At 43.3% G+C, this 14,216-nt stretch overlaps 1 protein-coding gene across 1 annotated transcript in view; it reads left to right on the top strand.

The window, feature by feature from the left end:
* Positions 1-381, top strand: part of RPGR (retinitis pigmentosa GTPase regulator) — an 89,622-nt gene extending 89,241 nt beyond the window's left edge. Inside the window, exon 18 of the mRNA XM_057537768.1 lies at positions 262-381. Coding sequence (XP_057393751.1) covers positions 262-348 — 87 coding nt within the window. The 3' untranslated portion in view covers positions 349-381. The remainder of the gene's footprint in view (positions 1-261) is intronic.
* The last annotated feature ends 13,835 nt before the right edge of the window (positions 382-14,216 follow it).

The following is a 14,216-nucleotide window of genomic DNA, read 5'->3' as shown; positions in this document are numbered from 1 at the left end:
GGACCTTGTTATGGGAGTTCTGTTGTTAAAGAGAGAGACTGGATATTGGTGGGAAGTGAGTAAGCTTTCAGGAGTGCACAATATGGGCGGGAAGGCAGAAGAAAACAATTTGGAAACAAGCAAAAGGAGGCCAGCTTTGAGTGGGGGCAGGGTGCACAGGAAACAGGCACTATAGGAACAGTCAGGACACTGCTATTGGGTTAAAGAAAAAAGAAAAAAAAAACTCCAACCGTTTTGTCATTTTTCTTTCACTTGTTCTAGATTCAAGGTCCAAATGACCAAGAAAAGATACATACCTTACTCTGTATTGGGGAAATAAGGAAGAATCAGATGAACGTGACCTCTTGAAACTCCATGGGTGTCCACAATTGGAGGGGGAGCTATTTGGATTTCTCATATTACCAAATGTTTTATAATAGGGAGTGGTAGGTCCCCAGAAAGAAATTGGGGTACCATTTGGAAAGGGTGTTGGGCTATCACAAAACGCATATCTACCATATTAATCACTTTAAATATTTGCCAGAATATTGGTACCATCTAATTTATTTGACCATCCCAAAAACAAAGTTGTGACAACTATGAAAAAAGAAGTCACCATCATATCCCATATGCTGCCAGGACCTCGGTTTTACTGGTGCTTTCTTTGTCATGTTTCTTCTACCTATCCCTTCTTTCCCATTCTTTTTGTGTTTTTCCAAACCTTATTATCTGTTGCCTGAACTACCACTCCTTGGCTAGGCTGCTTGGGATGCAAGTAAGAGAAAACCCTAACTCAACTGTTACAAACAGTAAGGACATGTCTTACCACTGATATCAAGCAGTCCAGAAATCCAGATAGGCTACAGGTACCGGAGGTCTGGGCTCTGGTCCTGTTTCTCTTGTAGTTTTCTTCATTTCCGCCTTCTCCGTGTGTGTTTGCTCCAGTCTCAAGCTGGTTGTGAAATGGGTGATGCATTCCAGGCGTCACATCCATACATAACAACATCAGTGGAAAAGAGGGACTTCTCTTGTCTGTATAATTGTTTTAGGAGTAGAGTGGATGCTGTGAGGTACTGCCTATATCCCTCTTCAGGCTTTTTTTTTTTTTTTTTTTTTGGCCGCACCACGCTACATGTGGGATCTTAGTTCCCTGAGCAGGGATCGAACCCATGTCCCCTGCAGTGGAAGCACAGAGTCTTAACCACTGGATCGCCAGGGAAGTCCCCCTCTTCAGGCTTAAAGGGACTTATTTTCCCAGCTGCTGAGGGTGTTTCCTTCAGAGAAACTGCAGCTGTCAGCCCGTTTGGAAATGCTCTTTGCTGACTATAACTATCTTCCCAAGTTCATGTTCCCTTCCTGGGAGCAGCCCATATCCAGTGACTGTTTGTCGCAAACATATAAGGGCCCAGCCTCCTCAATCCAACTCAGAACAACTCTGCAAGACCATCTTCAAAGTTCCTTGTTGGGTTGACTGAGACCTTCACTGCGGTTACATCATAGCCCAACTTCTCCCTCTGCCACATCTTGCTGCCTTCTCTTCCATCTCACAGGTGTTGATCCCAGGTATACTCCTTCATGACCCTTCTGTATGTTCATTGCCGTCTCAGAGTCTGCTTTTTAGGGAATTTGATCTGCAACAAGAAGTGAATAAGTCTTTCTCAGGTATCCCCTCAAATCTCAATGTGCTGCTGTGTCTTATGCACTCCCTTAAACAGATTCCTGGTAGGGAGAACAGGACTGTCATGATTGGCTTAAACCAAATAGGATTTGCCTCTCGAGCAGGGGAAGGGATCAAACTCCCCTAATTCTTGTGGAGCGTGAATGAGAAATGAACAAAGCTGGGGCTCTACCAGCAGTGAAGATGCAAAGGATGGATGTTGGGTTGGCAGCCAACAGTGTCTGAGGCATCAACTTCTGCCTCTACACTTTCCTTCTTACTTATGGTGCCCTCTGCCATAGTCCTCTTCCTCAGAGACTGCTTTATTTCTATCACTTTCATGCTTTTAAAAACCCTAAATGTGTATTTACAGATCATATTATAGATACTTTCAATCTTTTATTTTTTCTTGCTTCAACCTACCCAGAGAAACAACACATGCCCATCAACCACAGGGGCTTGTTACTTACTGTTTCACTACAGAAGGGATCCTGGAAAAGAAGGAAAGGAAAAGAAGGGCAACCCTGGCGGGTGGTGCAAATCAGGCTCTCCAGAAGCAGGTGTTTTTGACAACCCTAAGAGGCCATATTGCATATTCCTTGAGAATCACTCACCTGTAGGTTCTAGAATCAAGTGCGTAGCTTTTAGCTGCCCTTCAAGAACCTGCATAACTTGGCTTCAGTTTTCCTTTCCAGCTGCCTCTCCCACTGTCCCCCTACATCAGCGGTCCCCAGCCTTTTTGGCACCAGGGACCTGTTTCGTGGAAGACAATTTTTCCACAGACCAGGGGTTGGTGGGATGGTTTCAGGATGATTCAAGTGCATTACACTTATTGTGCACTTTATTTCTATTATTATTACATTGTAATATATAATGAAATAATTATACAACTCACCATAATGCAGAATCAGTGGGAGCCCTGAGCTTGTTTTCACTTGCCACTCACTGATAGGGTTTTGATATGAGTCTGCAAGCAATTGATATATTATGGTCTCTGTGCAGTCAAACCTCTCTGCTAATGATAATCTGTATCTGCAGCCACTCCCCAGCACTAGCATCACCGCCTCAGCTCCACGTCAGATCATCAGGCATCAGATTCTCATAAGAAGCGTGCAACCTGGATCCCTCGCGTGCACAATTCCCAGTAGGGTTTGCGCTCCTATGAGAATCTAATGCCGCCACTGATCTGACAGGAGGCGGAGCTCAGGTGGTAATGCGAGCAATGGGGAGCGGCTGTAAATACAGATGAAGCTTCGCTCACTTGCCCGCTGCTCACCTCCTACTGTGCAGCCCAGTTCCTAACAGGCCACGGACCACTACCAGTCCATGGCCTGGGGGTTGGGGACCCCTGTCCTACATGACCGTTCTGCTCCTGGCTTGTTGCAATGCACAGACCCACTTCTGTGTTTCTGGTTACATTGATCTCTCTTCTTCAAAATCTACCTTAAGCCTCACCTCTATAATGGCTTTCCTGACCCCTCCAGTCTACTGTGACCTCTCATTGACCACACCACCCATAGGGTCACTCAGCAGACACTCAGAATTCACAAAGGCTTTCTAAACCACTAAAATGTCAAATACAGATATTTCTATATGCATTCCTAGCTTTTTTTCTGATCACATTTCAGTAGAGTCGAGTGATTCCTAGATGTGACCACACTATAATTTACTGCCACAGAGACACAGAGGTTCAATCACTTCAAGAACATTACCAGATAGAAAACAAAATTCTATCAAGATCTTGATGCTGGAGAGTCAAGACCCATTACTTACCAGCAGAGCATCAGAACTTTCGAGATTCAAATAAATGCCTCAGTAATTTCTCACAAAAATAAACACAAAGAATGTGGAATCCTTGAATGCCAATAGTCTCTGGTAAATTCTTGAAGCATTTCATGTATGAGCAACTGCAGTGCAGAAACCCCGTGGTGTAACTCTTGGTATTTCTAAAGTGCCTTTGCACATAGTCAAATATTTGATGAATGGGTGTTGAATCATCATTCATCATACTTTGAGCAATTAATTCTATAGTGAGAAATGTCACCTCAAATAAGCATTAAGAGATTACACAATTAGAAGTATTGAATTGTTCATTTAAGCTCTCATGTGGGAAAGTTATTAAACCTTGTACAAACAATAGGAAGTCATTCATTTATTAATTTAAAAGTGTTTTTTAGTAACTACTGTGTGCTATTTGTTAGTGCTACAAATACAATGATGAAATCAGACACTGTCCCAACTTGTGTTAAAGAAGTCATAGTCTGTCAGGGAATACAGATATTAGTTGAGTGATTTATACAAATAAATACTATGATGAATTCAAACAATTTACACAAATAGGTACACAAATAGGTATATGCTATGAATCACGTCTTATTTTTTAAATTTTTTTATTTTAAAAACTTTTATTGGGGTATAGTTGATTTACAATGTGTTAGTTTCAGGTGTACAGCAAAGTGATTCAGTTATACATATACATATATTCATTCTGTTTTTAGATTCTCTCCTCACATAGTTTATCACAGAATATTGAGTAGAGTTCTCTGTGCTGTACAGTAGGTCCTTGTTGGTTATCTATCTTATATATAATAGTGTGTGTATGTTAATCCCAAGCTCCTGATTTATCACCTCCCACCCCCACCTTTCCCCTTTGGTAACCATAAGTTTGTTTTCAATATCTATAAGTCTGTTTCTGTTTTGTAAATAAGTTCATTTGTATCATTTCATTTTTTTAAATTAAATTCCACATATGAGTGATATCATATGATATTGCTGACTTAACTTCACTTAGTATGATAAACTCTAGGTCCATCCATGTTGCTGCAAATGACATTATTTCATTCTTTTTTATGGCTGAGTAATATTCCATTGTATATATGTACCACATCTTCTTTATCCATTCTGTAGTCAATGGACATTTAGGTTGCTTCCATGTCTTGGCTATTGTAAATAGTGCTGCAGTGAACATTGGGGTGCATGTATCTTTTCGAATTATAGTTTTCTCCAGATATTTGCCCGGGAGTAGGATTGCTGGGTCATATGGTAGCTCTGTTTTTAGTTTTTTAAAGAACCTTCATACTGTTCTCCATAGTGGTTGTACCAATTTACATTCCCACCAACAGTATAGGAAGGTTCCCTTTTCTCTGCACCCTCTCCAGCATTTATTGTTTGCAGACTTTTTGATGATGGCCATTCTGACTGGTGTGACGTGATATCTCATTGTGATTTGCATTTCTCTAATTAGTGATAATTAGATAATTAGATAATTAGTGATGTTGAGCATCTTTTCATGTGCTTTTTGGCCATCTATATGTCTTCTTTGGAGAAATGTCTATTTAGATCTTCTGCCCATTTTTTTTGTTCCAATAAAACTTTATTTACAAAAACAAACAGGGTGGATTTGGCTGGTGGGCTATAGTTTGCTGACCCCTGGTCTAGTCCAAAATGACCACTCCAGCTTCATCTCTCTCTACTCTCCCCTCTGTTCTCTGCACTGACCTGTTCTGCCCGTTTTTTGATTGGGTTGTTTGTTTTCTTGAAGAAGCACATGTTTTAGTTATCTACTGCTGTGTAATGAATCAGCTCAAAATTTAGTGGCTTAAAACAATGAGATATTATTTATCTCACAGTTCTAGGGGTTAACTGGGTTCAGTGGGCAGTTCTCAGCCAGGGTCTCTCATGCAATTGCAGTGGTACAGTGACTTGGGTTGGAGTCATCTTTAAGGCCTCCTCACTCCCATGTCTGGCAGTTGATACTCGCTCTTGACTGGGATCTCAGCTGGGCTCTGAGGTGGTTCACGTACACATGACCCCTCCATGTGGCTTTTGCGCAGCACGGCTGCTGACTTCCAAGAGCAGCCATCTTGGAAAATACACAGCTCATAAGACTTAAATTTATCTATTAGGGAGTCCGGGAAAGCTTCCCTGAAGTGTTGTTTAAGATAAGATCTGAAAATAAGGAGATGTTACCTAGAATAAGCAGTAGAAAAAGTAAGCGGAAGAAAGAGTATGTGCAAAGACCCTGAGACAGAAAGGAACAGAGCACAGACTGAAAGAAAATCAGGGTGACGGCAGTACTAAGAGTGAGGTAAGGGTCTTGAGAGTTGAGGCTGGATGAGCATAGACAGGGTCCAGATGAAACAGAGCTTTGTACGTTACGCTCAGAATCTTGTTCTCTCGTGTACATGTACCGGTAATCCAGCAAAGGGTTTTAAGCCTGTGAATGATGGTTTGGTCTGACTGCAGCAAATGGAGAGGATATTGAGGTTGCAGGAGGTACAGGAGTGAATGCAAGGGACCACTTAGGAAGTCATTGATAGGGGTCCAGTTGAGAAGTGATGGGATGGAGCATGGGCCAAGTGGGTGGCAATGAAGACAGAGCAACATGGCTGGATTCAAGCATCATAAGGAGGAAAATACAGGACTTAGGGATGGGTTGGCTGGAGGGGAAGGAAGGAGTCAAGGATGAATAGTGGTGCCAGTCACGGACACAGAGAATGCTGGAGGACAACGAGATTTGCAGGTTAGAGGTTCTGAATCTATTCAGTATGTGTGGAGTTGGAGGTGCATTTGAACAGTCAAAAGAAGTTATATAGTAAGGTCAGGCACCCATAGGAGAGTCTAAAGGTACATATTTGTGAGTTCTTAATGTTTAGCTGGTAATTAAAGCTCTGAGTGTGGATGAGATCACCTAGGGATAGAGTATAGAGATTCCATGGAATTCAGCATTTAATGGTTGCCCCGAGACTGGTGGGTGGCCAGAAACACTAAGAAGCATCCAGAGATGTTGGAGGTATGATAGCGTGGTGTCCTGGAAGCTAAAGATTGTTCAAGTTACTTGAAGCGATAAGTGGCCATTAGTATTGAATGCTTCTGAGAAGTGTATAGAAATGAGGACTAAAACATGTCCACTTATGCAAACAACACGCAGGTCATGACAGCAAGAGTTATTTCAGAGGACCAATGTGCGCAGACCCAGATTGGAGTAGGTTGATGGAAGCAGAGAGTTCAGGCAACTTTTTTGAATGGGGAAAGAAAGAGTTGGAGGAAACTATATAATATGACCATCACGCAATAGCATCCATTTGAGAATAAGATATACCAACATTGGGTTTCATTGTACCAGATCATACATCCTCCTTTTAAAAAGAACGGAGCATGAGGCAAGTGGGGAAAGTACCTATATCTTATATGTTCCAGACAAACAGAAATTGGATCCACTCTGGCAGAGGGAGAGAAGGACCAGAGCAATGCGGGAAAGCTTCAAGCAGCCACTTGAAAAATATTACTGTAGAATCCCAATGCTGATAGCTCAGAATCTTTATTTGCTTTGGGTGTGTTAAACTCTTGTGGACCTTTGTGCAAGTCTTGTAACTTTTCCTTGCGTCAACTTTTCTTTGGCTCTTTACCAGGGTCAGAGAAAGGCTGATCCTTGAAAGGCAGATGGAACAAAAAAGTCCAACAGGATTTGACTAAATGAAGCCTTTGATTAGTTATCACTAATAGCACGATGCAACCCACGAAGGACTATTAACTCATTGTTTCTAAACTTGACTTGTTTTTGTACTTGGCTGGAGCCCTCACACCTCTGGCCAACAGCAGGGTTTCTGCATGTGCTCCAGCCTCCCTGAAGACCTCACAATGAGCCAGAAACTCTCGAGATCCAAGAAAGGTCTTTAGGAACAGGAGAAAGGGCATGGGTACAGCCAAAGGGAGAGGCAGCGTACACTGTGCACACACATACAGGGGATGTATGTTAGCTGTTCCTCTTGCAGCTGGAAGCCCTTCTTTAGCCTCCGGGACTAATTTTCCAGCCCAAATCCTTGCTGTGATGCTGACGTCTGGGTTGATTACAAGAGAGTAAAGGAAAGCTTTTCCTCTCCTCCAACACATCCTTCTGTGACTTGAAACATGTGACAAGGCTGTTACCTCCAGCAGATGCTTTCTGGATGAATCAGCATTCTAAAAGGCAGAGGCCCCGGGGATGTGCCAACATCAACAGAATCAGCAAGGATTAAGGGGAGAGTGGGGAGACGGTTCGATGGATGCAACCTTCTGCAGGGGTCAGTTGCACAATCTTCAAAGTTGGCAGCCCTAGAATCGTGTTCGGAATAAAGGGTGAAAGGGCCCGAACTATCTCCACAGGGCCTTGAGCAGACCCCACTGGGCCAAGGACTGGGGTCTTCTTCGGGCAGTCAATATCATCACAGTTGGATGCAGGTACATATCTGAGGATAGTCTTTTGGCAAAAACATGCCAGTCTCACACGAGTTACACTCCTTTTCAAATGCATAGCCTCTGGAATACCAATCGATTGTTTCCTGTTGCCACATTAAAGTATTCCTGCTTCAGAAGTGCTCTGGCCCCCTCCTCTGCTCCTCTCTTACGCTGCCACAAACCGAGTTATGACCCAAGGTGAGGGCCTTGAAGTTGTGAGACTCAGTCCTAACAGGATTGAGATTTAACTACAGGATCTAACTGACGTTTCCTCACTGGGTTCCTTTTTCTGTCAGCCTCTAGAACTGGGTCATGTTCCCTTGTACAGAATTTCTACAAGTTTTATCTGGCCAAAAAAAAAAAAAAAGAGGCCTTTTCCCCCTTGGGACTCAGATGTCCCTTGTCAAGATCTGGAAGCTGATGTTTGCTATGGCTTCCTTCACTCTTCCCTGTTTGACTTGTATTCTACAAGCCTCTTTTTCCTTTTCTTCCTTTTTCTCCAGTGTCCTCAAGGATCTCATCTACTACAGTGACTTCCGCTTTCACCTCCATGCAGGCATTTCAAATCTATACCCCTCTCCTCCTCTCTCCTACTGAATTTCAAATTATCTTAGCACTAGACAGTCCCCACATTGTTGGTTCCCCCCATACTGCAATCTTCACATGTTCTAAACTAAACTTATTTTCACCCCACACTCGCTCCTCACCTGTATCAGTCTGAGTTCAACCAGAGAAGCAGACATAAATTGCGTAAGTCCAATATGAATTTGTTACAGGGAATCGCTCTTATGCAGTTGTGGGCGCTTACTAAGCAGTCTCTCTATGGCCGTTGTCTCTGAGTCCAATGCTGGAGCTTGAAGTTCAAGGAGCAGGCAGTAGGGAAGGAGGATGTAACGTGGAGGGGGGGAGATCAAAGGTAGGTTAGAACCAACAAGCACAAGCTAGAGCCCCATGAGGAAGAACTGGAACTCATGTTCTTATTGCCTCTGACCTTGGCCATGAGGACCTCCAGCGGAAGTGGGGCTCTTCATCACACAGCAAAACACGTACACCTGGCCTAGGAGTTGAAGAAGCCGAAGGAGGACCAGGGGAGGGTAGAGCAGTTGCAAGCCCAGCTGCTGCTTCACACCAACGAGGTAAGTCAGCAAATCGGCAACATATGTGAGCTACAAAATAGCCACTGCTTCTCTTCCAGCCTCCAAATCTCCCGAGAATCTCCCCTAACTGGAAACAAGAGAGTGAATTCTGGGAAATGTAGCTCAGCCTAGCCACGTTGACGCATCACGAAGCCATTAAAATCCACCCCAAGTCAACTTGGCATCCATACACATCTCCTTAAAGTATACTTAATATCTGAATCAAGACAATGCCAAAGTCCGCCTTCTGCCTAGCATTATACAACTATTCCACATACAACCAAACAATGCTAACCCTTTCCCCAGAAGAGAATACAAAGGTCCTTTTTTTGTCCTTGGGTGATGTTCATTCTTTTCCTTTGATATCTTTGAGATATAAAATATTATTAATATATTATTAATATATCTCACATTAGATGATAAGGGGATGAGAAAAGAAAGAAAACAAAAATATCTAGTTAATATATATATACAAACATATCTATTAAAATTAGGAAGAAATATTTATAACCATTGCAGTCTGTCTCTGCAAGGGTCAGATGGTCACAGCTGATATTTATAACTACCTTCCCATAGTCTACCATTTTGTATTCGTTTTTGCTGTCAACAAGCACCTCAGCTGCTGGTCGTGGTTCTTTGGTGAAGTGTCGCAAACTTTCATTCTTGAGGGTTCTGGGATATTAGCAGCCCTGCCTGAAGTGGGTTGTTGTAATTTTCTGTTGACGTTTATCATAGGACATGGGAGTATTAAGAGGGACTCTTAAGGATTTCCTGCTTTCAAGAAAAGCAGGAAATGGGGGTACCCATCGTGTGGCAGTAGCAACGCAATTTCTCCCTGATAATCAATCACCTCTCAGGATTCGTCACCCTAGTCAGACAGTAACCTCCTTCTCTGCCTGTTCATTCAGTGGCACAAGGCACCCAGAGTGTCTGGGCAGCAATCTTAACTCCCATTTCAGTAGAATCATTGTTGGGTGCCTTGGTGGAAGCATTCCTGTCTTTGGAACTCAGACCTCTAGACCCGCAGAGCCTACGTATCACAGGGATAGGAAATAACATTTTGCTAATAAATCACTAGAGGTAATAGCGAACGGTGCCGCTCCCATTTCCACGGCTATGCTCAGGGATCTATGAAGATTGGCTATGGGATCAACAGCATCATGTATTGGATGGCAACTCAAAGCATATACAGCATCCAGGACGACCTTGCCCAGCGCTGCAAGGTGTTGCCACTTAGCTGTGCGTTAACTATGTCTTCAAAAGGCCTCTCCACTTCAATCAAGCTGCTTCAGGATGATAGGGAATGTGGTAAGACCAGTGAATTCCATGAGTCTGGGCCCATTGCCTCACTTCATTTGCTACGAAGTGAGTTCCTTGATTGGAAGCAGTGCTGTGTGAAATACCATGATGGTGGGTAAGGTATTCCATAAGACCATAGATGAGAATTTGGGCAGAAGCATGTGGACAGAGAAGGAAAATCCATATCCAATATGTCTATTCAAGTAACCAGGTAGACTACTCACAATCCTGCCTACTGGGAGGATTCCCCCTCACTGCTGTTCTTCAGGGCTGTGAGAGAGTAGGGCGGGAATGCTGCCACTCTCCACTTTAAGGCAGTACCTACATGCCAGGCAGAACTATCTGAGGTTTTTCTTCCTCGGTCAACTGGCCATTGGGAACGCTCCATCAGGCCAGAGATGGGGGCTGGAACACAGAAGGTGATGTAGCAGAAGTAGGGGCCACTTCCTAATGCAACTTACTTATGCCTTCCAGGCCTGCACGAGCCTGATTACATATGTATCACTTCCATTTGATGGTGGAGTGCTGCTATGAATACCCAACTGTATGGCTTGGCTAGTTGGACAACACTAGTTCAAGATGAGTGGCTCAGGCTACATGGTAACTTGGTGGTCCACGGTTAAGCATTTCATCTCTATGAAGGCCCAGTAGCAAAAAGCCAAAAGTTGATTCTGAAAAGGGTCGTAGTTATCCACCAAGGATGGCAGGGATTTGCTGCAAAGTTTTAAGGGTCGGATCTTGCTTCACCTAGAGGGGCTTGCCAAAGACTTCAAACGGCATCTCTATTGGCCACTGACATATGGAGCACCAGTAGATCTCCTGGGTCACATGGCCCAAGTGACAGAGCAGCTTACAAAGTGGCCCAGACATATGACAGGGTCTTCTCTTGTTCTGAGCCCCACTCAAAACTAGCATTTCTTAGGTCACATTCATACAATGTCTAACCAAAGAGGAAAATAAGAGGAATTCTTTCAACCGGGCTTTGTTTTAAAGGTCTCTGAGCGAACCTGCTGTATTTAAAAAAAAAAAAAAGTCTCTGAGCGAGCCTCTGATTGGCCAGCCTGAGACCTGTACTTACCCCTCTAATTACAGTGGCCTGGGGCTCAAGTTCTACTGACTCAGCCTGATTCATGGAACCGCACCTATGACCGAGATTTGGAGTATCTGTGGTTGGCAGATACCTCCAAAACCATATGAGCAGTTCCTCAAATGATGTTTTTCTGGAAATTCATCACCAAGCCCTTCTCAGAGATGAGATAAGGCTCTGGTAAAGTCGAGTAGCCCTTTTCTCTGGAGAAGTCTCTGAGCCTATTTCAGAAGGATTACTCTTCCCCTCTCCCTGCCAGAGCAGGAGGGGGCTTTCTTGGACCTTCACCATGAAAACCTGGTAGGGTTCTTGGAGTTAAAGCCTACAGCAGTGTGGGAGTCTCTGCTATGACTTCAGCCCCCAGGAGTTTCTCACTCTCCTATTAATCCGCACTCAGCCCTCAGCAATTTTTCTAAATTGCCATTTCAGTGTTCCTACCAATGTATGGCTCCCGCACGTCTTCTGCTAGGTAAGCAGATCTCAGCTGTGACTGGATATGCCTGTCTTTCCAGATAGTGATGGGTGGTGATTTGCCCTGAAAACTCAGTTCATTGTTGAGTCTGAGAAAAGGCATGGATTTTTCTGTTTGCCCAGCTTTATCTTGTTGTCAGGACAGGAATGATAACTTCCAAGCCTGGCCACTGAAACTGAAAGGCATTAATTTCATTTTTGAATCTCTGCATTCTTATATTTCTCAATTCTCTGTATGACCCCCTATTGCTACTTTATAAAAGCATTCTTCTTGAATCTTTTACTGAATACACCAAAGAGATATCTTCTAAAACTGCTTTCCCTTTTCTGTAGCTGATTATTTTCACAAACAAGGTGTTTTTCCTTTGAATCTTTAGAGTCAAAGTATTCCATTTCCCTTAATGCTGCAGAATTTTTTCATCCCTTAGAGCTTGTGTTGTTTCATTCTGAATATTTATTCTAGAAAGGGAAGAAATCTCTTTAAGCCAGGGGATTGTAAACAGATACTATTCTTGGACTGCCATTAGCTTTTTTTGATCTTGACCTTGAGCACTCTTACCTTAACCCTCTCGGATCTAGATTTTTAACAGATACCAGAGAGCAAAAGTACCAGCCCAATTCACCCTACCCTTCTGGCATTCATTTAGCATGATTCCAATAGACTGAGGTCAGATCTCCTTGTCCTTTGAGTCTTGAGTTCTGGGAAACCTGGAGAGTTTAGTGTGGTCTGTAGTTTGTATAAGTACAGGATGGAAAAGACTAAATCCACTATAACTGTGTAACTCAAAGTGCGGTCCCTAGACCCGTGCTGCTCTCTGACTTGTTCCCATTTTATTTTTCTAGTGAGTCATGTTTATTGATTTTAGAAAAGGCTTGATCAAAAATGGATTGGGAATTAAAAATTTTTATTTTATTTTATTGAAGTATAGCTGATTTACAACGTGTTAATTTCAGCTGTACAGCAAACTGATTCAGTTATACATATATATATATATATATATATATACATTCTTTTTCATATTCTTTTCCATTATGGTTTATCACAGGATATGGAATATAGTTCCCTGTGCTGTACAGTAGGCCCTTGTTGTTTCTCCATCCTATATATAATAGTTTGCATCTGCTAATCCCAGGCTCGGACTGAGAATTTTTGAAAAACAGTCCTTCGCCACAGATAGTTTGAGAAGCACTGTCTTAGGTCGCATCACTCCTGAGTGTCTCCTCAACTTTTATTCTACTGCCAACCATTTCCCAAGGTACAGTGAGCCACCAATGTTCCCCTTAAACTTCAGGTCCTTTACTCTGGAAGGATGTGGGAAGAGAAGAACTGGTTTGCGAGGGTTGGGGGATGAAGAGGTGTGGGAAGATGGTAGAGGCACATGGAGGGAAGGACCTTGACTGACGTGCTCGGGAAATCTCTCGCCTGCATTAGGTAGGGGGCTGCCAGGTTCTCCTTCAATGGCGTCTCGGAGTCTACAAGTTCCAGGAATATAGTGGAGGGGCGGGGAATCCTGGGACTCCTTTTCCTTCCTTCTCCACTGTGGGTCATTCTGCTCTGAGTCAGAGGTAAAGGCTGTGCTGTTTAATCCAGCCTCCTCCACACTGTACACGGTGGAAAGATACCTGCCCCCCCCCTACACCCCCGCCAGACCTTGAGGGCTGTGTTCCCTTCTCCTCACCTTGGGCGCTTTGCCCAGCGCTCGGAATGCTTCAGAGGACAGAACAGGCACTGTCAGTAGCGCCCTGAGGTGCCTGGGAAGTCTGTCGTAGCCTGTAGGCAGCTAAGTATGGTAGGTACTGCTGAGAAGCCACGTTTCCCGTACTCTGCATCTGTGTGGTTGGATTTTGAGATCTAATGTAGGGCATCATATTTATCCTTATTACCTTTTAATGTTCAGGGTCAATATAGCATTCCTGCCTATAGAGATGCTTGGAACCTATTTCTTGCCTATCTTTGTGTCTCATGCCAACAGCATCTTTTCCCAATTCATTAGTAGTTAGGACCAGCAGGACAGGAAGAGATCAGAGCTCTGTGGTCCTCCCTGAGTGGCTTCTCTTCCTGTTTCCATCCACTCATTACCCCATCTTCTGGGTTCAGTCGTTTGATAGATTGCGAATCTACTTAACCATCCTATTGTCTACCAAGATATTGTGGGATGGATGGATAATCTCTTCTCCTAAGCTTCCCTCTGCCCCCATCCCTTCTACCAGAGAGGCCTGATAATAATAATTATTATAATAAATAAAAATAATAGTTATTGTAACTATTATTATAATTATTATTATAAATTTGATTGGAATTTGCTCTAAAGTAGCAAAGAAAGCAACTCCTAACATCGAATGTGGTGTTGCTTGTAATTCAGCCAGATTC

The sequence above is a fragment of the Balaenoptera acutorostrata genome, chromosome X (assembly GCF_949987535.1).
Source record: "Balaenoptera acutorostrata chromosome X, mBalAcu1.1, whole genome shotgun sequence".
Lineage (NCBI taxonomy): Eukaryota > Metazoa > Chordata > Mammalia > Artiodactyla > Balaenopteridae > Balaenoptera > Balaenoptera acutorostrata.
The sequence above is the reverse complement of the archived record's forward strand: the minus strand, read 5'-3'. Positions and strand labels throughout refer to the sequence as shown.